Genomic DNA, 25,558 nt, shown 5'->3' on the forward strand with positions numbered 1-25,558 from the left:
CCAACTTTTAAGGTAATATAGTTTAGACACAGCTGTGACTTAGGTTAAAAGAGGGTACTAAGGAAAAGAAGGAAGATGGTCAAGGACATACTAATGCTGGCTGGTTTAAAGGGACCAACAAGGGTTTCCTGTGTACATATATATTCCCTTTGGATTTCCATCACAGCCTCTGTTTACATGAGACAGAAATATTAGCAAGTAATAAAACAGTGTTTTTCTTTTTTTTTCCTTTTGTCTTTTTGAGATAGGATTTTGCTATGGAGTTCAGGCTGCCCTTGAACTCACTTTGTAGCCCAGGTTGGCCTCAAAGTCACAGCAAACTTCCTGACTCTGCCTCCCAAGTGCCGGGATTACAGGCATGCACCACCATGTCAGGCAGAACAGTGGTTTTCTCAGCAAGAGCTATTTCTGTGGAGTTTGATGAACATTAATCTTTCCCTCTGGCCTAAACAGGACCTGATTTATCTTATAACTCCATAGTCTCAGTAGAAGAGTTCCATTTTCACAAAAGTTAATTGCATTGGGTTTAAGATCTGTCCAAACATGTTTATCACCTCAATAAAAGTTATTAGAAGACAATAGTACCAAAATGATTTTTTCCTCTCCATACCCTTTCCATGTGCCCAATGGACATTAGACATCAAGGCACTGACAGTTTCAGAGACAGAAGGAAAGTGCTAGATCTCATATTAAGTTTCATTTTGTTCAGCTACTTTTGATATTCCATGCTTCATAAACCAAGGAAAAATCATTTTTTTGGTTTTTCCCAAATTTCTTCTAAAATTAGATTATACTTCAAAATCTACTTTAGAATGAAGGTATCCAGGAACCCTTCTAAAACCATGGAAAAATGATAATGCTACACACATCTTGACCTGAAGTACATACCTTATAACCCAACGCTTTTAGTTCACTTGCAGAGCAAGGGTATAAATCCATGAACTTGTATCTGTCTACCAGTAAAGCTGTTTCTTTGCCTTCATACTCTTCTTTGAATGCTGTAAACCGTCTTTTCTCCACTTTAAGTATACTAGCTAGATCACCAATATTACTTTCAAAAGCTAAAAATCGGGCCCATATTTCTCTGTAAGAAAATATACTGTAATTAATACTTATTCTGGGTTTGAGGTAGGAAGTCCATATAAAGCAAGACTTATTCTCTCCCATTTTCTCCCTTAATTAATTAATTAATTGAGATAGGGTCTCACTATGTAGTCTAGGCTGGCCTTGAACTTATGATGATCCTCTTGCCCCAGTCACTCAAGTGCTGGGATTATAGGCATGTGCCACTAAATGTGGCCTCCCTAAATTATTAAAAGTTTGCTTTTCTTTTTTTTGAGACAGGGTCTCATTATGCAGGTCAGGCTGGCGTTGGGCTCACTTTGTAGCTCAGACTGGTCTTGAACTTGCAACAATCCTCCAGCCTCAGCCTCCCAAGTGCTAGAGTTATAGGCCTTACCCACATACCTGGCTCTTAAAAGTCTTTTATATTATAAAGATTTACAAACTATAGAACAATGGCATAGTATAATAAATACCTATGTACCATTATCTATGTTTAATACCTTTTAATGTTACTCTATTTGTTTAATCTTAATTTTGAAAGTAAATTATAGACAGAACACCACCTAAATACTGGAGTACTGAAGCCTTTACTGAGTTATTATGTAGGATATCTTTCTAAATGGTCAAAAAGATGCTTACCTTAGGGTAAACTCCAAGTGGAAGAGTTGAAGAAAAGACCTAGACAGATGGCTAATTGTTCCTGAATAAAGTGGCTTCATCATTTTGTTTAATGGTATGAATTCCTCCCCACCTAGTTTTTTGGGGTTTTTTTGTTTGTTTGTTTTTGAGTCAGGCTCTTGCTATGGTAGCCCAGACTGATCTTAAACTCTCTATGTATAGTGGCATGAGTTATAATGTTAAATGAATTCATCACCTAATGTATGAATAAAAATATATTTCAAAATTTACTACTATGATTGCTCTTATTTTTTCTCACTAATGTGGATCATTGCTGTCTTTGCTTTGCTTTAACAGCAAAAATAAATACTTTCATATTAGTCAAATGTAACTACCACCTTCGTGATAAAGCGATCACATACTGGTAGACATTACTGTTACTTAGTAAGAAACTGAGAATTGACAGGGCTATGAAATATGCCCATTAGGTAGTGTGCTGAAGCAAAAAAAAAAAAAAAAAAGAAATTTTTTTTGTACTAGGGATAAAATCCAAAAGTGCTCTACTACTTAACTACATCCCCAGCCGTCTTTATGGCGAGCCTGGAACTTGTTAAAGTGCTCAGGCAGGTAGAAGCTGTGATCTTCTGCCTTAGCCCACTGAGGACCAGGACTGTAGAGGTGCACCGCTGCACATGGGAGCTGAAAACTGAACCCGAGGCTCCAAAGCCTTACTATTTCTGCTTTGCTACTATACTATGTTCTTCTGCTTTGTAAAACTGATAGTTAAAACCATAAATCAGGGCAGTAGGACAAACTTCCAATATGTAAGAACAGTTTGCTTTTGAATAAGTGAGTTAAAAAATTGTAAAACTCCTCTTTAACATGTTTATATCCATTTCTGGATACATATTAAACCTAGAAAGACATTATAGTAATAAGCTAGGGGTGGTGGCATACAAGTTCAGGCCCAGCCTGGGCAACTCAGTGTAACTCTGTCTCAAAAACTGTACTGGGCTGGGAATAGAGCTTGGTGTGAAGGCCTTGGGTTTGATCCCTAGTACTCAAAAATAAATAAATAATAAAGGGATCTTTTGAAGCAATTCTAATTATAAAGCAGAAAATAAAAGATCAGAAAAATATAAAAATATTGCAGGTAGGTAAATTGAGTCTCAAGAGAGGAGCTTCTCTTGAATCTCACACTCAAGCAAACACCCACCCCACAGATCACAATTCAGTAATTAAAGTTGCCCTAAGAACCCAATGGGCACATTTTTACAATGGCTTACCCAGACTTCTCAGGAGGAAGGCTGCCAGACGTTAAGACTCGTTCAAATAAAACTCGGGTATTGTTGTCCTCTAGGATATTTAAAAGATTATGTTAAAAGAAAAAAAATCATTTAAAAACTCAGTTTTACAATTTGATAATGTGTTTTAAAAAATATAATCTTAACTCAATTTTTCAAAAACCCTCCTGCGGAAAGGTAACTTGTCATACCGGTTTTTGTACATAAGGAAACTTTAGGTTCAGAAAGATGTCTGAACTGCATGTCCTACTTGCCTTTTTAAAATAATGAAAACTACATAGCGAAAATGCCTAGACATTTTTTAAATGCACCAAGTGTGAGGAAGACAAGTCCAAACTTAGATATAATTGAGTTCTTATTTTAAGGCACCAGGACTACTCTGTTTAGTTTCTTTTTTAAATCTTCTTATAGAGGTATAATACAATGAATAAACAGTAAATGGATTAAGAATGGCTGTCAGAAGTGGATTAAATCATAAGCCTTAGGAGGTCCTCTACAGCGAAATTGGAAAAATGGTACTTCTTGCTAAACTTTAAAAGACTCTTTAAAATTTCAGAATTCAGACACAGATCTGCTAACAACCATTGAATTGCATGCTTAATAAGGGTACATTTATGGTATACAAACTATACCTCCATAAAGTTGTTTTTAAAAATCCAGCCAAGTTGGGCTGGGGGTTTAGCTCAGTGGCATTAAGCACCTGCCTGGCAAGTGTGAGGTCGTGAGTTCAACCCCTGGTACCAAAAACAAACAAACAAACAACAACAACAACAACAAAAAAAAACAAATCCAGCCGAGTGGTTGGTTTTTATTGCTTTAGAGTAGTTATTCAGTTTACTCTATATCCATATGGAAGATAAACCCAGAGAGATCAACTGTATTGAGCCACACAAGATGGCAACAAGGGGCTGGGGGTTTAGCTCAGCGGCATAAGCACCTGTCTTGCAAGCAGGTGGTCGCGAGTTCAATCCCCGATACTGATAAAAATGAAAAAGACAAAAAAAAAAAAAAAAGATGGCAACATATTCATCACTTTCACTTTAACATACGTGACACCCTAGTCCCACAGTAAGTCCCTGAAATCTAGGATCTATTTTGCACTCATACCACATCTCATTTTGGACTAACCTCATTTCAAGTGTTCAATACCTAGTGATCTAGTAACTAGAATAATAGCATAGCACAGCCATAAAACTTAAACTCCCTTCTCCTTTGTGGCTCCAAAGTACTTCCTTAAAGCCTCTATTACAGTTACTTACCCATGTTTTATGTTCACTATTATCATCCCAAATAGTTAACATTTGTGGATTGCTTACTACATTCCACATGCAAGTCAAGCACATGCAAAAAGTTAACTGAATCCTCTAATTCTATAACAGGAATTCTTATAATTATGGCCATTCTGCAGATAAGAAAACTACAGTTTAAGGTTACACACCTAACCTCAAAACTCTGGTACAATAAAAACCAATGCTGCAATTATATTTATGCATTGGAGTACAGCATGATGACAAGGCTGGAGTCCTATTCATCTTTGTATTCCTGGACTCCAGAAAGCAGAAGGTAATGAATAAATGTTTGAGAGATGGGTAGATACATGGACAAAGAGATGGAAGAACTAAGATACTACATTTAAGAGAGTAACATTAAGATGAGCTATACTACTGTTAATAATAACACAAGTGTACCTATAAGTAACTTCTAAAAATTGAAATAATACATGATCATGATTGGTAAAGAATATTTCATCCAAGAAAATTTATCAATTAAATGCTTTACTGTCTAAATTTTTGGAATCAAATTTTTTTCAGAGTGTGGGCTCAATAAGATGAAATACAAAATAATTCCTTTATACTATTTAGGTATATAGAATTCTGTATTTTTTCCAAAATATTAAAATTACTGATACATTGTTGTGATATCGAATTCTATAATCATTTATAGATAGTGTATAAATTATATATTTCTTTTCCTTTTTTTTCTTTTATGGTGCTAGAGATCAAATTCAAAGCTTCATGTATGTCCAACACGTATGTCTATCACTGAGCTATATCCCAGCCCATATATATTTCTCTCTTAACACACATTTTACAGGATCTTTTATTATTCATTTTTGACCAAGAAATTAAATTGCATATCCTGAACTACTGGTAATTAGACTATATATATATATATATATATATATATATATATATATATATAAAACTTTTACTTTACATGGGTATCTTTCAGTTTTGCTGGTTATAAGATTTTTTGTTTTGTTTTGATGATTCTGGAGATTAAACTCAGGGCTTCACACCTGTTAAGACAGTGTATCCTCAGTTGTACCCCAGCTCTAGGAAGGTTTTTGGTGTGTTCCCCCTCCAGGGGAACTCAGTTACACAGTTCCATCAGTGATAAATGTAAACAACACTGTGCCTGCTAACACTGACTTAACAGCTTTATGCTGCTACAGATAGCACTTTTGACCATTCTGCTGAGTTAGAAGTTATCTATCATTATTCAGTAAATAAAAATTGATTATTGAAAAGTCATAATACTTCTTGGGTGCTTATTACGTGCCTGGATCTAGTGTGATGTCTGATTTATGACACAGTCAAGAAGGGAAAAAAACAGCAACATAATTTCAGATCATTTAATATTAAGTAACCATCAGAGATCCAGAATCAACTTACCATTGAGATGAGAGAGATAATCAATATAGGCCAGGACATATTCTGGAATGTCTCCATATTTCTTTAGTCCCAGTTCAAAAATCTTAAAGGCCACAGATTTATCCTAAAAGTAAAGAGGACAAGGTAATGATTTCCATGAAGACAAGATATTCCCCCAAATATTAAAACTGTATTACCTATATATGATAAGGAACAAGAGAATTAAAATTATGCTAAGTAAAAATGGGCTAAAAAGCAGTCACGAGTTGGGTGTGGTGGTACACATTTATAATCCCAGCACTCAGGATGTTGAGGCAGGATGATTGCTGTAAGTTCAAAGCCAGTCTGGGCTACAAAGTGAGTTTAAGGCTAGCCTGAACTGCACAGTGAAATCCTGTCTCTCTTTCTCTCTCTCTCACACACACACACACACACACACACACACACACACACACACACACACACAAAATCATTCAAGCGTGTTTAGGGTCAGCAGTTGACCTAAAGATTTGGAATATGGAAGCAGGAGGATCCCCTGAGCCAAGGAGTTGGAGGCCAGCCTGAGCAACAAAGCAAGACTTTGTCTTGAAAAAAAAAATAAGAGAGAGAAGTGGATGGTACATGCCTATAATCCCAGCACTCTGAGGATCATCTGGGCTGAGCAATTCAACGCCCACCCTAGATAATTTAGTGAGACTGTCTCAAAATAAAAATAAAACAGGATTAGAAATGTAGCTCAGTGGGAGGGGCCTGGCTTCAATTTCCAGGGTTGAAAAAAAAAAATGAAACATGGGATTGTAAATTAGAATTGGGTACTTGGATAAATACCCACACAGTTACATGTAGACGTCCTTTACAAAATGAAGCAATTAAAATAATAACAGAGGTAGGCATGCTGGTAATCTTAGCACTTAAGAAGCTGAGGCAGGAGGATTGCTGTAAGTTCAAAGGTATCCTGGGCCTGCATAGGGAGTTTAAGGACCAGCTTGAACTAGATAGTGAGACCCTGTCTCTCAAAAAACAAACAAAAAAACATCAAATCCAAAAACTTAATGACTGAACCAGGGGTGGTTTTTTTCTATTAATGAAAGAAATCACTTCATCTTTACATATATATATTTCAATATTTACCTTACTGCAGTAATATTCCATGAGTGCTGCAGTGACGTAGACATGGTGACGGGTTCTGGTATCTTCTCTTGCTTTTTTAAATATCATTCTTCCCGATTTGATACCTTCTGCTCTTCTTGCAAATTTCATATATTGGATATATACCTATGCAAAAGACAGAAATTACAAAAGTATACTCTACAAATTAGACAGAATGTGATCCTTATAACATCTAGTACCAGCTCACCTAATTCCTATACTAATGTTTACTTTAGAAGAAAGAAATCCTGTCTATCCAAGAGTTTAGAAGAGAGGATTATTGATGAGTCCATAGGTAAACTTTTCTGATACATACTAGGGATATATGCTGATTAATGTGTTTTGGGGGTACTGGGGATTGAACTAGGTGCTCTCACACAGGCTAGGCAAATGCTCTCCTGCAGAGCCACACCCCTAACCCTTTTCTATTTTTTATTTTTAAGACATGGTCTTGCTTAAGTGGTCCAGGTTGGCCTCAAACTCAAGATCTACCTGCCTTGGTCCCATGAGTAGCTGGAATTACATGCAGGTACCACCACATTTGTACTTGTTCTTGTGTTTTATTAAGACACAATTCACCTGCCACCAAATTCACCTTTTAAAGCGTACAATTCAGCAGTACTTAGTATCACAAGGTTATATAATCATTACCACTAATTCTATGGTATGCAAATTGAATTTTTGTGGTTTTGCTGGGTTTTTGGTTATTTTATTGGTACATTTCAGACATATATAGTGATAATATTCATCATAGGGAATTTGTATCTGCACACAGTATATCTTGCTGCTTCTTTTTTCTCATCCCCCTCACTTCTCTGCAGCCCCTCTTCCCCTTTATTTACAAAAGCTTTGTTTCTACATTTTTTTCCTTGTCCTTCTTTCCCCTGTTCTCCTTTTCATTTGAATATTTTCTTCCTATTTCCCAATATCTATTATACATTTTGGTTCTTATTTACACTTTTAGCTTCTCATACCACAGAAATCATGTGATATTTTCATGTGTGTGTGTCTGACTTATTTCACTTAAAAGTATAGTCTTGAGCTAGGGATTTAGCTCAGCGGCATAAGCACAGGCCTGGCGAGTGTGAGGTCATGAGTTCAATCCCCGGTATCAAACAAAACAAAACAAAACAAAACAAAACAACAACAAAAACAAAAAACAGGGTATAGCCTCAGGTGTATCCATTTAGATAGAAATGTCTCAAGTGTATCCGTCTTTATGGTAGAGGAGCAGTATCCCATTGTATTAAAAAAAAAAAACCTCCAAATCTTGTTTATCCATTCATTGGTTGAAGGGCATCTGGGCTGTTTCCAAGGTTTAGCTATTACAAATTGTGCCCCTATAAATACTGGTGTGCATATATTGCTCTGGTGTAATGCTTTTATTTCTTTAGGAAGAGACCAAGAAATGGAATAGCTGGGTCAAATGGAACTTCTAGTTTTAGGTTTTTGAGGAATCTCCTCTGTGATTTCTATGGTGGCCGCACCAGTCTACACTCCCACCAACAGCAGAAAAGGGCCCCATTTTCCCCACAGGCCCATCAGCATTTGTTACTGGTGGATTTCTAGATAATAGCCATTTTTTCTTGAGTGAGATGGAATCTGAGCATTGTTTTAATTTATATCAATTAAATTTTAAGGGAGAATTTGATCCCCAATACCACTAAAAGATAAACAAATAAATAAAATAGGGGGTGGAGGAGTGACTCAGTGGTAGAGCAATTGCCTAGCATGCTCAAGTGCCCTGGCTGAAAGTACTAAAAAAAAATTTTTTTAAGGGAAAAAAAATGTAAAAATAGTAGAAAACACTCCACTAATGAATTCAAATTATCTAGAAAACTTAATGTTTAACCTTGAGTAAGCATGTTTTATAACTTATATTTAATTTCACATTTTCTTAATTTAAAAGGTCCACTACTCTATTTTCCAAAGACTATAAATGGAACCTCACTGATAAATTCTAGGTCACGATTCTGTTCTGTTATGTCACATTTGGTTTTACTCTCTTCCAAAAAAGCAATAAGAACCGGGGGAGCAATGAAACCCAAAATGTGTAATAGTCATTGTACAAAAGAGAGGAAAAGTGCTCTAAACTATATAACTGCATGTATATTTAAGTGTATAAGATAGAAAATGATATCACAGAGTTTTATTGGATCATTGAACAGAACTGTTTGCAGTGTCATTGTTGGAATGTCCACTCTACAAGCTTTAATTTTGTGACTTGAACAATTGATTCTAAGATGGCAATATGTAATCCATTAACTAGTGATATCCTATTGTTCATTTTTTTTCCTCTGTAAATCTGTATAACTTGTACCCTTTCACTGTTTTTTTTTTCTTCTTTTCTCCTTAAATAAAATAAAATTTAAAAATAAATAAATAAATAAATTCTAGGTCATTTTACATGTAACACACGATGAGTATACAATGTTTAAGAACAAACATCATGAGCAAAGCCCTGGCTTGCCCAGTTTTGATGATGTCAAACAATGCTGCCTTCATTTATGGATGGATGAACCATGAGTTCATCGAGGAAAAGGACTTTTAGCCAAGTGTTGTAGTGCATGCCTATAATCCCAGAACTCTGGGAGGCTGAGGAAGGAGAATCCTAAACTCAACCTAGCTTGGGCAGTGTAGCAACTTCATAAGTCCCTGTGTCAAAAATATTTAATAAAAACAAAGCTAGCGACTCAGCTCAGTGCAAAGGCCCTGGTTCAGTGCCCAGTGCTGTGAAGGTAATGTGTTCTGGCCACGTTGGGCACCAAATATTGTAATCCCAAATATTGAGTACAATTATCCAAATATTGTAATTTCTTTTTAGTTTTCCTCACAATCCAAAGAGTTACATTTATAATCCCATTGAGATGTTATTGGAATCCTAGCAAGTTAATTTTAATCTACCACCTCCAATGCAACCCACAGCTGGAGTAAAGACACTAAGACATATTCCAAGTTAAGGGCAGCCAACGGGTCCCAAGTCTAATCCCCATGAGGATATACAGACATAGCTCTTGATTTTAGGCCTTTCCAAAAATTTATCTTGTGAAGAAGGGGGTAGTTTAAGGATGAGTGACAATAAGGATGGTGGACACTACTATGTATGCAACTTGAGCTGGCTAGTCAGATAGTGTGAAAAGCATCTCTGCAAAATGCAGAGATAAGGATATGCAGACGGATCAATTTGCATAATTCAATTAAGGCAGCAACTGAATTGTTTTAGGAGGCTGTTGCTTCAGTTTCTGATATACAAACTTTTGTGCCCTGGGGAGTCATAGCCTCTTTACCTTGAGGTTCATACCCAGTTGACATTCCTGGAACTGACTGGCTCTACCATCCTGCTGTGCTTATGCATTTTAGAGAGAGCACTATGTGAGGAAACAGGAGACTGTCTGATGGCTTTAGAGATTATACACCAGTACCTGGCTAGCCTTATTTGCAATGCTTACATTGCAAATAAGAAATACCATAGCCAGCTCTGTACATATCAGTATAAGGAACTAAGTCTTCATATAATCAAAGTTGCAGAAACTGTTCTGCATACAAGGGGAGTCACTCAAATTATCTCCCATAACTACCACCATAAAAAACAAAAAATAAACCAAAAATCACCCAAAATTTAATCAGTTACTGTCATGACTTAGGGCAGAAGGTTGCCTACCAAGGAGTTATATAAGGCAATTTTGCAGAGATTTTCTATCTTGATTGTGATTATAGTCCCATGGCTCAAGGTTATTTGTCAAGACAACAACAAGGGGAAAAAAAACCCAATAAATTTCATGACATGTGAATTAATTTTTGTTAAATCAGACCATAAAGGTGGGAAAGAGATTTTTAAACAACTTACCAAAGTGGGGTCAATGTCCTCGATTGCCAGAAGTCTGTTATATATACTGTGAACCTTCTCGTATTTCATGCGACTCTAACATGGTAGAGAAGAAGCAAATACAAAGACATACTTAAAAAAAAGTATGATAATAGCTTTAAAGAATCCTCCCCAAAAAACACACACAATGAAACCTACACTGAGCATAAATATGAATAAAGGACTAACAACTGTACACTTTGCATCATCTGTGGCTACCAAAAGCAGTAGTATGTCTGGCAAAGAGACAATCAGAATGCAAAAAAGTCAAATTACATTCACTTGAATTTTGTTTTGTTTTTCGTACCACGGATTGAACACATAACTTCATGCTTAGCAGGCAAGCACTTGAGCCACTGAGCTAAATCCTCAGATGCAAATTACATTTCAAACCAAGACAGATTAAGAGAAACAAAGAAGGTCACTACATCCCGGTAAAGGATGTAAATCTGAAGAGACAGGAATCATAAATATATACCCAACGAATATCAATGTGACCAACTATATAAAAAAAAACTAATAGATGTGAAAAATCAAGAAATCAAATTATAAGAAAGTTGTAGCCAGGTAAGACAGTGTACAGTGTAATCTCAGTGCTTTGGAAGGCTGATGCAGGATGATCACAAATTTAAGCACAGCTTGGGAAATTCAGTGAGACCCTGTCTCAAAAAGGGCTGGGAATACAGATATAACTCAGTGTGAAGGCACTGAGTTTAATTCCCAGTACTGAAAAGAAAGAAAAAGGGAAAATAAAAAAGGAAGTTCTGAATATCCTTACCTCTTCATAATCTGCATATGCAAAATAAAGAAGCATATTCTTCTTCAATAAAGTGCTTATAGCTCTTTCATATATGTTAGCAGCTTCATCACTAAATAACTTGGCATTATTCATGTCCTAGGAGAAAAACAAAAACCTTATCCTCAATAATCGAATACAGTTGAAAGAGGATAAAGTTAGTAACACTACACCTAGATTATTTATGTGTATCTAAGAAAAACACACACATCCCCCCCCCATCAGATTCTACATTCTTGTCTCTGGATTCTAAAAACATTTGAAAGACTTATGGAAGAACCATGCAAGTATTTTAAATGATTCATCACTTTAATGCATTTAAAAACAGCCAATATATTTTAATTTTGAGTAGGAAAGTTTAATCTTGAATGTCAATAAAATTCATATTGACATATTTTGTTTTCAACATTTAACACTTTATTACCAAAATTTAGTGTTACATTTTTTTCCACAAAATCAATGCTAACAAAATCACATAAAGACCAAAAAGGATGGGAGAAGAAATACTCACTCCCTTCTCTGCAAGCAGTTTACTTGACTGCTCAAGATACTGGGCAGCTTCATACCAAATATCAGGGTGATGACCGAGCACAAGCAGGCACTGTTCGTAAGCAAACATAACTAAAGATACATACAGAGAAAACATTCAATTAAAATAAACATTAGAAAAAAATAAATAAATAAACATTAGAAAAATGATCAATATTAGCATCACAACTAAATTATTAAGCTCAAATAGGGTCCTCAATAATGAATGCTATTAGAAATAAAAAGTTTCAGTGATTTCATCTACCCAAGCCACATCTGTCCATCATTAATTAAAACTTATAAGCATGAGCTATACGCTAGAGGGTGTGAAAGGTACTGAGAGTGTACTAGTGAATAAGATTTTTGACATTCAAGAAGTCTGCAGTGTGTAGAAGATAGACATTAAGAAAGCAAAAGTAAGAAATGTTATAATGAGGAAAGTATGGGGTACTCCTGAAACTTACAGCAACGTGACTTATCATACAGTTCGCCAAGGAACTGACATTTACAGCAAAACCTGAAGAAGAAATGGAAGCTGGGCGTGGTGGCTCACGCCTGTAATCTCAGCACTCAGGAGGATGAGGTGGAGGATCGTTGGGAGTTCAAGACCAGCCTGAGTGACAAAGTGAGCTCAAGGCCAGCCTGAACTGGACAGCGAGACCCCATCTCAAAAAAAAAAAAAAAAAAAAAAAAAAAAAAAAAAAAAGACGGAATGGAAGCTGGTCAGATGAGAAACAAATGGAGCAGAAAAAGGAGAGAGGCAAGTACAAAAAATGGTAGGCAAAGGAAATAGTATTTGCAAAGGCCTACAGATGACAGCAAGGCAAAATGGAAGGAATAATGAAGTTCCAAATTCCAGTCAAGATTTACTTACAACGGACTCATGCTTCTGCAAATAAAAATTATCCACTGAGGGCTGAGGCTATAGCTCTCTCTGCAGCTGTGTGTGGCATGTACAACAGCCTCAGATTCAGTGCCCAGCAGCCTCACACACAAGCACAAACACAAAATGAAAAAAGTACAAAAACCAACAATTAAAGTGTACTAGGGTATGACTAAAAGGAATCAGAAATTAGAGCAGATACCTTGGAAAAAGGAAACCACACTGGGTGAGATCTGTATTTCATATGGCTTTTTCCTTGAAAGGCATACCCATGCCTGAAGATCTGGGACAGCTAGAACTCAGGTCAAATTCTGCAGTATTACTGGCTTGAAGGAACAGGGAGCTCTGGTTATGAGAGTAGCTGGAAACTTAGGGGACAAATCTTCAAAAGGAAAGAGCCTGAGCCTGAAAATCTGGGCATGAATGTCTTCAAATCCTTAGCTGATCCCTGAAATGTACATACACAGAAAAGAATACAAATAGCACAGGAGAAAGCAAAGCCAGAGGGCTAAGAGTTGAACAGATATCTCAGCAGCTGCCTATGACAGGGGATACCAAGTTTGGGATTTGAATCCTATGGAGATGGTCTGGATAAACACCTTAGTAAAATGCATTATGCTTTAGAAATAGACTGTATTCTAGGACTATGGGATTTATTTTGAGAGTAAGGACAACATAGACCTAACCTCATAGTATAAAACCACACCTCCACAAGGTCCAAGTGGTCTGTCAGTAATCTTACTTCCTCCTGTATATAACTCAGTATTCTCCAGAGGAAGATAACAGTATCTAGAATCTTTATAATAGATCATCTATGTGTAAAAGAAAAAACTTAAATGCCTAGTCAAGAGATCACATAGGAAAATGTGACCTGCAGTCAAAAGAAAAAGGAGTGAAAGGAAACAAATCCCATGATGTCTGGTGGCCTAGATGCTGTGTCCACAGATGAGGACTTTAGAGATTCTATTATAAATACATGTAAGAATCTAAAGAAAAAGAGGATAACACATGGAAACTCAACAGAAAAGTAGAAATAATAAAGGAACTATAAAAAACAAGAACATTTCTAAAATGGAAATTCATATAACTGAAAAGTATAAAAGAAAATAAATTTACTTGATAGGCTTTGACATGGGGATAAAACCATGGACATGATTAAGTCTGAAGAATATGAGACAAAAAGATTAGGGATAAAAAAACAGATCTTGTCATGTATGAGATAGCTAGTGGCCGAACCCTCACGTGAATAGAATCCTAGGAGGGTTAATCTTATTACCTCTTTTTGTTATAAGGGTCTGATCCTCTGTACGAAGAGGGTTGCTCTTTTCCCACTGTATATACTTCTTCCACATATCTACTTGCTGAGCTTCTTGAGGAGTATTCTGAGGAGGCACTGAAGGGGCATTGCGGTCCAAACCTTTCATTACTGTCTCATATTCCTAAAACAAAACAAGCATTTAGAGTTCTTGGATGAGACTGGAGCAACTTACATACATGAAATGGAGTTCATTAGTTAGAAAATTTCATTTAAAATACCTAGTTTTGCCAAATACTAGTTTGTTAATATTATCTAAAAAATAAAGATAGATTTTTTAAAAAAACAACATAGTATAACCTACCCAAAAAAATGTTTTCAAGGGTGGGTAAACAGAATATTCATAGATCCTTTTTGCAGGTGATCTAGGAGGATCACTCTCCAAGATGTACAAGTCGACAGATCAGCAGGATGGAAGATCTGGTGGGCATTATTATTACCATTGTCAGGGAAACTCCTTTTAAATTTCAATAGTTTGCACTAAGAGGGTATTTTTCTTATTTCTAACAATGCCGATGAATGGAAAGATAAGGATAATATAATATCTGCCCCTGAGAGCAAGCTGCTTTATCACTTATAATAATAATCTGATGGCTGTGTGATATAGTATTTGAATGAGTAAATATTCTGGGAAAGAATATGAACTATTTCATTAGTTCTAAGTAGAACCTTGTTTCTTTTTATTTATTTATTTATTTGTTGATACAGGGTCTATGTAGTTCAGACTGGCCTTGAACTCACTATAGCCCACGCTGGCCTCGAACTCATAGTGATTGATCCTCCTGCCTCAACCTTTTGAATGCTGGGTTTACAGACCTACGCCATCACGCCCAGCTTAGAACTTTGTTTCTATATCTTGTTTAAATTTTGGAAAGTTATTTCTCCCAAATCTAATTTATTTTATTTGTCTTTTAACATAAAAAATTATTTCAAAAATATCATCTGCTCAAACAGATGACAAATCAATAAACTACAATTAACCGTTATTAGTTATGATTGGTAGTGACTGAAAATACCAAGAGTAATTCTAGAGAAGGAAAAGTTTGCTATTAACAGATGTTATCATTAAAATAAATAGTCAGTGAACTTCCATACCTTTGCTACACGCCTAGCATTCATGTAGTCTCTACTCCGATCTTCAATCATTTTCTTAGCTAAATGAATGTTGATACCCTAAGAAAAACCAAAAACATATATTACTATTATTAATTTGATTGACTGTAATGCTGCAGATCAAACCCACAGCCTTGTGCCTGACAGGAAACTGCATGACCTCTGAGTTTGATACTCAGCCCTCCAAAAAGATGTTATTTTAAAATTAAGCATACACACATAAACATATATTCATTTATTTATTTACAGTACTGGATATTGACCCTGGGACCTTCACAGTTACATCACCAACATCCTTTTAACATTTTTTAAAAAAAAATTTTTTTTTTTTGGTCTTTTTCCTTTTTTATCGGTACCAGGGATTGAACTCACGATTGACTGCTTACAAGACAGGCGCTTATGCCGCTGAGCTAAATCCCCAGTCCCTTGTTTGTTTGTTTTAAAACGGACTTTCACTAAATTGTTCACTTTGGCTCAAGCTTATAATCCTCCTGCTTCAGTCTCCTGAGTATCTAGGATATAGCTGTGTACACCAGGTGTGCCTAGCCTAATAATTTTAAATTCTTTATTTTAAAATATTTTTCTTTAATAAATATTTGATCACTTTATATGCTTCAAAAACTGAGGGGCCAGGTATGGTGGCACATGCTTGTAATCTCAGCACTTGGGAGGCTGAGGTAGGAGTGTAGCTCCAAGTTTGAGGCCAGCCTGAATTACAAAGTGAGTTTAAAGCCAGCCTGACTGCATAATGAAATGCTTTTTCAAAAAGAAAAAGAAAAAAAAAAAATCAAAGATCTGTTTCAATGTTTCTTTTTTAAAAATCTGTTTATTTCCACTATGAGGTTCTAGAAAGCTTTCATGTGAATGAAATCATGAAATTTTTAAAAGTAAGAAATCAGAGGGCCAGGAATTTAGCTCAGTGGCATAAGCACCTGCCTGACAAGTGTGAAGTTGTGCGTTCGATCCCTAAAAAAAAAAAAAAGAAAACAGAAACCAGTTAGAGAGAATCAATTGTTTCAAATAAAAGTCTAATAAGGAATGATTCATAGATTCATCTGGGCAAATAGCCAGGGATAAACTTAAATATAGAATAGAAGCAGCCCCTTTAATATCAGGGTCTGTGTAGCAAAAAAAAAAAAAAAAAAACAGGTAGCTAAGAAAGGAACATTACCACTCATAATGTACCAGTTTTTAATGATTAATCTAATGATTCCGAACTATTATTAATCCTGGGCTGAAGAAATCAAATTAATTTTCTCATAATATTAAGAACTGTTTGCCATGCACAAATGCATGTATGGTAGTTTTCCAGAGGCTATATGACATTCAGTACACATGACTGCTTTTAGAAGCAAATATGAAGACTAAGCTGTTTCTTTTTAAATCATTTTATTACTATATGTTTGCAGTGCAGTGATTACACTCACTGTATATGTATATAACATATCTTAATTCTTTTATTTTTTTGATTTTTAAAAATTTCCTTCCCCTCCTTCAAGCTGTTGCCTTTTAAGCTATTCATTAGAGATTTGCAAAAATATAAACCAATGTCTCCATTCTTTTCAAAATATTTTCTTGTTTTGAAACATAATTTTTTTGTTGCTGTGGTTGTTAGTTTGGTTTTTTTCTTTTTAAAGTTTAATTAAATTAAATTAATTTATTTATTTTTATTTAATTTTAAAGAGGGCAAAACAAAACATAAGGAAACAGAACAAAGCAGATCAGAAGAAAACAATACAAGACACAGATTTCAAAGCAAGACAACAGGAGATCTACCCTGGCTACCATAATGTCTCTTATTTTCCTCTAAATAGTTGTCTATATCTTCATATTGTTTTGGTTTTTTGAGATAGGGTCTCAAAAGGGTGGCCTTGAAGTCACTGTGTAGCTCAGGCTGGCCTCAAATTTTTTGGCAATTCTCCTGTCTCAGCCTCCTGAGTGCTGGGATTACAGGTATATGTCATGATGCCTGGCATTATTATTGTTACTTTTAAATGAATTAATGGGGCTGGGGATTTAGCTCAGTGGTGTAAGTGCCTGCGTGGCAAGTGCAAGGACATGAGTTCGATCCCCTGTAAAAAAAAAAATTAATAAATATCTTTAAAATTTTTCACTTTTAAACTTCTAACATGTCAAATATTGATAGAGAAAAGCTACACTAAAAATAAATGCTCTAAATGCAACCTGTAACCCAACATTTTGGGTGGCTGAGGCACAAAGACTGCAAGAACCCAGCCTGGATGATTAATTTAGTGATTTAGTTAGAACCTGTCTCAAAACAAAAACAAAACATGAACTGAGGAGCACAATTCATAATAGCTAGATCATGAAAATGTACCAATGATCAAGTGGGACCATATCAAGTTAAAGCGCTTCTGCACAACAAGAGAAATAACCAACAGTGTGAAAAAACCTACAGAATGGAAAAAAATTTTGCCAGCTACTTCGCAGAGGATCACTATCTAGAATACATAAAGACTAAAAAATTTAGAGATCCCAAAATAAAAGACCCAATCAAAAAAATGGACAAGTAAGCCATGTTGGAACTTAGGACCCTGGGAAACCAAGCAAGCAGCTCACTTCCTGGTAAGTGGCTACACTGTGGCAGACTGCGGCCCTTCCAGGGAGAGAACCACTAGTGTCTCCTGAGATCCGCGCCATGTTGGAACTTTGGATGCTGGGAAACCAAGCAACCAGGCTTCCTTCCTGCTAAGCAATAGTGAACCTACTGGTGCACAGCCTAGAGTCAAACATTCCACTTCCCCTATGCCCCTTCCCCTGTTCCCCCATTAGCAAACGGGAACCAGAAATCTGAGCATCTCTTGGGAGGTTGACCATAGCAAATAAGGGGGATTTCCTTCTACCATCTCTTTGAAGGCAAATATTTTTATTACTGTTTTGCTTTATTCTGATTAATGGTACTGCTCTATTCAATATTCTGTTTTGATAAATTCTATAATGTTCTGTATTTCATTTTATTTTGATATATGTGATTGAAAGAACAACTATTGTAAGATAACGAAATATACTGTGATACCTATTACTGTTATCCCAGTAACCTGCTGTGAAGTTCTGTACCAGTTTCACTACACAGTCTCAGTTGGCTTTATTCTGTTTTGTTCTGTTGTATTTTACTACTTTCAAAAAAAAAAAAATTTGGGCCTGGGGATTTAGCTCAGCGACATAAGCGCCTGCCTTGCAAGCAGGCAGTCGTGAGTTCAATCCCTGGTACCGATGAAAAGGAAAAAGACAAAAAAAAAAAAAAAAAAAAATTGCCAATACAGTGAGATCATTTTTACTCTGCATAAATGGTAGGCATCTTTAAATTTGTGATTAAGAAAGTTAAAAACTTTGAAATTGGATATTTTTACAAAGTCTTCTAAGAAATCTTCTAAGATTTTCTTGTACAAGTGGGATCTTTCAGTTTGAACAACTGCATTTTCAATTTGCAGAAATTTCATTTTTCTCAATCAATTCTTGTACAATTTTTAGTCTTTCTAGAAAAAAAAATATATATACAGTATCCATCAGAGATTCTTGGACTGTTTTTTTTTATCTTATTCTATGGTAAATATATATGGTCTATATAAAAATATATATTTAATTTTTTGTATCTGTAGCATTTTAAAATTCAGTTTGTTTTCCTTTAGTGTTAGACTTTATTCTTTTTTATTTATTTATTTTTTTTGGTCTTTTTCGTTTTTTATCAGTACCAGGGATCGAACTCATGACTGCCTGCTTGCAAGGTAGGCGCTTAAGCTGCTGAGCTAAATCCCCAGCTCCTTCCTTTTTATTTTTTTATTTTTTGGTACCAGGGATTGAATTCATGATTGTGTGCTTGCAAGGCAGGAGCTTAAGCCACTGAACTACATCCCCAACCCCTTAGACTTTATTCTTGAAATAAAGATTATAACTTTTCTTATATAAAAAAAAGTGGACAAGTAAAATGAATAGACATTTCCTAGAAGTACAAATGGCCAATAAATACATGAAGAAATATTCAGCTTCGCTGGCCATTTGAGAAATGCAAATTAAAACAACACTAAGATTTCATCATACCCTGAAAGAATTGCCATCATCAAGAAATCATATAATAACAAAGTTGCCAATGCTTGAGGAAAAAAGGAAACCTACATTGTTGGTGGGAACTTGTACAAGCACTATGGAAATCAGTATGGAGATTCCTCAAAAAACTAAAACTAGAAAGTCCATTTCACATAGCAGTACCCTTCTAGGTACACCCCCAAAGTGTTAAAGACATCATATTAGAATGGTATTTATACTTATGTTTATAGCAGCATAATTCATGATAGCTAAATCATAGAAGCACCCTTTGTGTCCATCCACAGATGAATGGATAGCGAAAATGTGCTGTTTACACACAATGGAATCATATTCTGCCACAAAGAAGGAAAAACTTGAGTCCTTTATAGGTAAATGGATATACTTTGAGACTATAATGTTAGTAAAATAAATCAGACAGACAGGCTTAAATGCTATATGATTTCTATATGTAATAGAATGCAACCAAGAGATGGAGGGAGAAGGAGGGGAAGGGAATGAAAAAATAATTAAGATGTATTATAGACATGTACCAACTCCCTGGGAATGTAACCATTATGTACTACAAACAGACAGATAGAAGGAAAGACAGACAGACAGAAAGAGAGTAAAGAATGAGAAAAAAAGAAAAAGGTAAACTCAAAAAGAAAAATAAGAAAGAAAGAAAAGAAAAGACAAAGGAAAAAGAAAAGAAAAAGTGACAAAGGGCTGAGGATATACATAGGCAGTGTAAAGGCCCTTGGTTTAATCTGCAGCACTAAAAAAAATTAAAATGATTAAAAACAATTTTTTTTCGAAGGCAACAAAAAACTTTGTTGTACTGAGGATTAAATCCAGAAACTTTGCAGTGAGAAACATTTCTAACCCATTTGTGTATTTTAAACTTGATACAAGTTGTTACCAAGTCCCTAAATTGCCCAGGCTGACTCAAACTTATAATGCTCCTACTTCAGCCTTCCAGGTCCAGGTTGGTCTTTAATATTTCTTAAAATCTCAAGTCAAAACAGTTGAGAACCATTGTGCTTTTCTTTGAAGGGACAGATTTAAAATCCTCTCTAATACTTATAGATGTACCTATGAGGAACTATGATACAGTTTATTTGGCATATGTGTTTGTATACAAAGGCTGCTAAGTTTAGCTAGTTAAAAACATACACCAACTAAACAAAGATCTTAGATCTGCATAAATTGAAACCAATAACTGCATCACTGAAATCAGGTGAAAGAAGAGTATTGCTGACTGATCATTACTACAGAAAGTTAATTCCAAAAAGGTATCATTTCACAGGAGATCAAAGGTAACATGTGTCTGTATGAATCTGTATATAAGGGTTAGCAGCTAATAAAAATAGTTTTACAAGAATTATAGTTTTCCCTGAGTATTCACTAAAAAAATAGCACTAATATCGAGATCCTTAAAACTTTGCAACGTCAGGCGTGGTGGTGCACACCTGTAATGCCAGCACGTGGAAGGTCAAGGCAGAAAGATCACCAAGGGTTGAGGCCAACCTGGGCTACACAGAGAGTTCAAGTCCAGCCTGAACTGCAGTGTGAGACCCTGTGTCAACAAAATAAAACAAAACCTTACCAAAAAAACATTAGAAGTCACCCTTTCACTATAATCAATATAAAAACCAGTGTTGGCTGGGGTTGTAACTCAGTGCTAGAATACTTGCCTTGCATGTGTTAGTACCAAAATGTGACCCACAGCAGTGGCGGGGGGCAGTGAGAGGATAGAAAATGTGCAACATTGATATTTAAGTACCTGACAGAAAGAAAGGCTAGAATTCACAAATCCCCAGTTATAAAAATTAAATTAGAATAATAAAGAATTCTGGCCTAAATTACCTCTTCATATTTGTTATAGTCTCTCCAGAGTTGTTCAATGTTGATCATGGGATTAACACAACCTCGTTGATAAACTCTTCGGACAGCTGTTATTCTCTGATTTTCTGCATAGGATCCAACAGCTTCCCTAGGATTAGATAAAAATGTTATCAATTAATTATATTTTAATTAAATTGACTCTTCATATGGAAATAAAAACTATGAAAATACTTACACGCCTTTTAAGAAATTGATATAATCGACCCAAATCTAAGAAATTAAAAAAATATATTAGAATCTTAGTAGATATTTTTCAAACTTAAGTGTATATAGTTAAAATTTTAAAATCTACCTGATAGGACATAATTTCCATTCCAATTTTATCCAGTGCAAAGTCATAAGCTTGAGCCATTTTCTCTCTGAAATGAATGTGAAAGGCATGTTATCAAAATGTATCTACAATTAAAACAAGTTCTGAACATAAGATCACAACAGCATTTGAACATTCTCTATAAAAAACTGAAGGTGTGTTTATAAGTCTATAAGGTAGCTCTTTTATGTTGAGCTTGCAGGGCCATTAAATTATGCACTTTGTTTCCTGTTTGTGAGCTTATCAGAGATAAGGTTCATGCCTTATTCATCTTTATATCCTTAAGTTTCCTAATTTTATATGTAATAGATTTGAGTGTGGAAATAGGTGTTTCTTTCATTAAGGAGGTAAGTTATATCTGAATATCGGTTAGCTTGGAAGTAAAATTCAAAGAGAAAGAACTTCCTCTTTAGTATATGATAATGAAGTAAAATCAGGAAAAGATAATAAGGATTGTAGTCATACTAATAACTTTTTATACACAATAATAGCACTTGAGAAGCTTCACTATTTATATTCGGAGAGATGGGTAGGTAGTGTCAGTCACTGGGGACATTGGACTACCTAACAATTACCTTGGATAACTTAAAATACCACATTGCGTTATACTTTGCAAAGAGTTGTGCCAGGACAAATATGAAAAAACTTTGAAAACATTTGACAAGCTTTTCAGCACAGTGGCTTTGGTGTTTCAAGTACAGAGTACTTGAGTACAGAAAGGCTTCAGTGATTCCAGTTTTCCAGAGGAAGCCTATAATGTCCGTGGCTTCCTTTGGGCTACTGTTCCTGATGTGATAGAGAATCTTGATTTTTTAAATCCTTTAATCTCATCCCACAGGGAGCAAAGAGACAGTGTGAGAGTATGTAGAATGATTTTGTGCCTAGAGATGACTTGCATTCTTCAGATTCTGATATCACTTACTTGTAACTTGGTAGTTTACCCTTGGTTTCTCGGACATATGAAAGATAACACTTCCATAAATCAATGTGCAAAACCTTCATAAGGCATCTCTGAAATAGCTTTAAATACAAGAAAATATCAGAATCCAGTTAAGTTTCACATGTACACTGATGAACTGCAGGTTTGTTTGCTTGTTTTTTTTTTTTTTTTAAGAGACAGGGTCTCACTATATAGTTTAGGCTGGCCTTGAACTCACTATGTAGCCCAGGTTGGCCTTGAACTTGCAGTGATCTTCCTACCTCAACCTCCCAAACTTGGAGATTATAGGGGTGCACCACCATGCCTGGCTGAAATGCAATTATTATTATATATATATATTTTTTGTCTTTTTCATTTTTATCAGTACCGGGGATCGAACTCACGACTACCTGCTTGCAGGGCAGGTGCTTATGCCGCTGAGCTAAATCCCCAGCCCCCTGAAATGCAATTATTAAAAAAAATTCCAACTGGGCATACTGGCACACGCTTATAATCTCAACTGCTTGGTAAGTTGAGATAGGGCAATCCTAAATTTAAGGTCAGCCTGGGTAATTTAGCAAAACCCTGTCTTGAAATAAAAACTAATAGAGCTGGGTATGTGCCTCATTGGTAGAGCACTTGCTTAACAGGCCTGGTTCAATTCCCAGTACTTCTTTAAATTTAAAAAAAAAAAATCAGCCCTTTCAAGAATTTATTTTCTTATAAATGAAAGAAAACCGGTAAGTCTCTCTTAGTTTCATTGTAGATTAGTAAAATCATTCTCATGATTTTGGTTAGTGGTATATATGTATTCTCCAGCATTGCAAAAATACTAAATGAATAAAAATAATTATTTCTTTTCATTTTCCAAAATTTTTATGAAGAATATTTTAAGGATATAAAAAAGCTAAATAAGTAAAATTCCTAATTATTTCCTAGGCTCACTTAATATTTTATATATCTGCCATAGACTGTCTTAAACTTCACCATAAAATTTAAAGTGTATTCAAGAGAACTCACCTTTTCAACTTTGTCATAATTTTTAGCTTTAATCTAAAGAAACAAAGAAAAACATAAGATTAACATTGTGTCAAAATACTATGTTTTGATTTTGCCAAAATTTTACCCAATTTTTAACTAATTTTACAAATTCACCTCTATACTTAATTACTAATTTAATTCTTCAGGAATAACAACAGAAGTTAGAATCCGTTTTGTAGATAATAGTCATTCTAAGTGTAACTTGTTCAAATTGATTTTATGGGCTCTCATGTTTACACTGATATTTTATGAATATAAAATTATGTTAAATAATAGCAAGACAAATACATAAATATAATTAAGGTCTATCCAAATAGTACTTCATGTATCTACAGAAGTACTATGTGGATTGAGTAAAGCAGCAAAGATTTGTAAATTTTGGTGACAAATAAAAATATTCAATCAGTCACAACTGTAGGCACTGTACTGGGCACTGGAGCTACCATGGTGAATAAGACACTGATAAAGGAGGCTAAGGTAGCTGGGCATGGTGGTACACACTTGTTTTCCTAGCACTCAAGAAGTTGAGGCAGGAGGATTGCTAGGAGATCAAGACTAGCTTGGGCTACATAGTGAGCTCAAATCCAGCAAAAATTACACAGCAAGTCTGTCTCAAAAACCAAACCAGCCAAACAACAAAACATCACACACATACGTACAAACCTCATAGAAATGGGCCATTGTAAGAAATGATAGTAAGCGCTAAAACCAGAGAAGTATGAGGTGGTATGGAGCGTCTAGAAGGAACAAAATTTCAAGTTAAAGGTGGCAAAAGCTTTTCTAGAAAAGGTTATGATATTAAGTGTGGGAGAGTTGATAAAAAAAGGGAGTTATTCTAGGCAGGAAGAACAACAGGTACAAGACCATGAAACATTATATTTTTCCTTGGATATTTTCATCAGATCATAGGTGGGATAGTTGTCCACTAGTATTGTATCAGCAAATTTTTGCTTTCACTCTTGACAGGTAACAAAGTATTTTGGGTGAATAGAGAAATTCTGACTTGTCTTTTTCTCTGAAATAGTTCAGAGATGGGGCCAGGAATATAGCTCAGCAGCATAAGCACCTGCCTGGCAAGCACAAAACCCTGAGTTTGAGTTCCAATACACACAGAGAGAGAGAGAGAGAGAGAGAGAGAGAGAGAGAGAGAGAGAGAGAGAGAGAGAGAGAGAGAGAGAGAGAGAGAGAGAGAGAGAGAGAGAGAGAGAGAGAGAGTATAGAGATATTTTTCTAGTTTCCTGGCTTAAGCTGCTGCAAATGAGAACAGAGAATCTTTTCCTTTTGTTGATAGTTCACTCCTTATCTCTGGAACTTGTAAATTTTCATCTCAGTGCTCATAAATTTCATGGCATTCCCAAATACAAATCTTTGCTCTTTGGGGCACTTTCAGTAAGGCTGTGAAGTCAGACTTCTTAAATTCACAATCTGACTATCCACAGAATTTTTCTCTTGATCTAAGGGAGACAGTACTATCTATTTCACAGGGCTGTTTCTGAGGACTCAGTGAGGGAATACATGTGAAGCCTATCAAATATTGCCTGGCAGCATAAGCACTTATCAGTTATTATTACCATGACTTCCATCTGGAACTCAGCATGCCCTCTGAGCCTATGAGTGTAGGAAAAACATCTGTAGATTTCTAATCTAGAAGTTTTAGTTCAGGAATTTTCTTTTTAAAATCATTGTCTTCCATGTTCCTTTTTTTCTTTCTAGGTTTATTTTTGGTACAAAGGATTGAACTGATTGCCTTTGCATTTATATGACCTCAAAAATTTTTTTTGGTTGCTGTTTTTTTTTAATGTTATTTTGAAACAGGTTCTTGCTAAGTTTTTACATTGTTTAGGCTGAGTATGAACTTCTAATCTTGTCTCAGTGCCCAAAAGTGCTAAGATCATGCATGTATCACCATGCCTGGCTTAGAACTATTATATAACCTAGGTCTCCTGATTCTATTATTTTTATCCTTTCTTTGAGGTTTTCACTCAAGATGGTTTTTTTTTTTTTTTTTTTTTTTTTTTTTTTTTGTCTTTTTCATTTTTATCGGTACCG

The 25,558-nt window shown here is 35.3% G+C and overlaps 1 protein-coding gene across 2 annotated transcripts in view; it reads right to left on the bottom strand.

Moving 5' to 3' along the window:
• Positions 1–25,558, bottom strand: part of Cstf3 (cleavage stimulation factor subunit 3) — an 80,160-nt gene that overhangs the window by 4,542 nt on the left and 50,060 nt on the right. The window contains exons 4-17 of one of the 2 annotated variants that reach the window (XM_003463865.5): positions 23,489–23,521; positions 22,472–22,569; positions 21,532–21,598; positions 21,415–21,449; positions 21,201–21,327; positions 15,273–15,350; positions 14,139–14,301; positions 11,963–12,072; positions 11,434–11,550; positions 10,638–10,712; positions 6,773–6,916; positions 5,663–5,765; positions 2,970–3,039; positions 889–1,084 (exon numbers count right to left, since the gene is read on the bottom strand). In XM_003463865.5, the coding sequence (XP_003463913.2) occupies positions 889–1,084; positions 2,970–3,039; positions 5,663–5,765; positions 6,773–6,916; positions 10,638–10,712; positions 11,434–11,550; positions 11,963–12,072; positions 14,139–14,301; positions 15,273–15,350; positions 21,201–21,327; positions 21,415–21,449; positions 21,532–21,598; positions 22,472–22,569; positions 23,489–23,521 (1,416 nt within the window). The remainder of the gene's footprint in view (positions 1–888; positions 1,085–2,969; positions 3,040–5,662; positions 5,766–6,772; positions 6,917–10,637; positions 10,713–11,433; positions 11,551–11,962; positions 12,073–14,138; positions 14,302–15,272; positions 15,351–21,200; positions 21,328–21,414; positions 21,450–21,531; positions 21,599–22,471; positions 22,570–23,488; positions 23,522–25,558) is intronic. The other variant, XM_063227743.1, reaches the window with a different exon arrangement.

The sequence above is a fragment of the Cavia porcellus genome, unplaced genomic scaffold (assembly GCF_034190915.1).
Source record: "Cavia porcellus strain 051 isolate PalLab524CR breed Dunkin Hartley unplaced genomic scaffold, mCavPor4.1 scaffold_17, whole genome shotgun sequence".
NCBI lineage: Eukaryota > Metazoa > Chordata > Mammalia > Rodentia > Caviidae > Cavia > Cavia porcellus.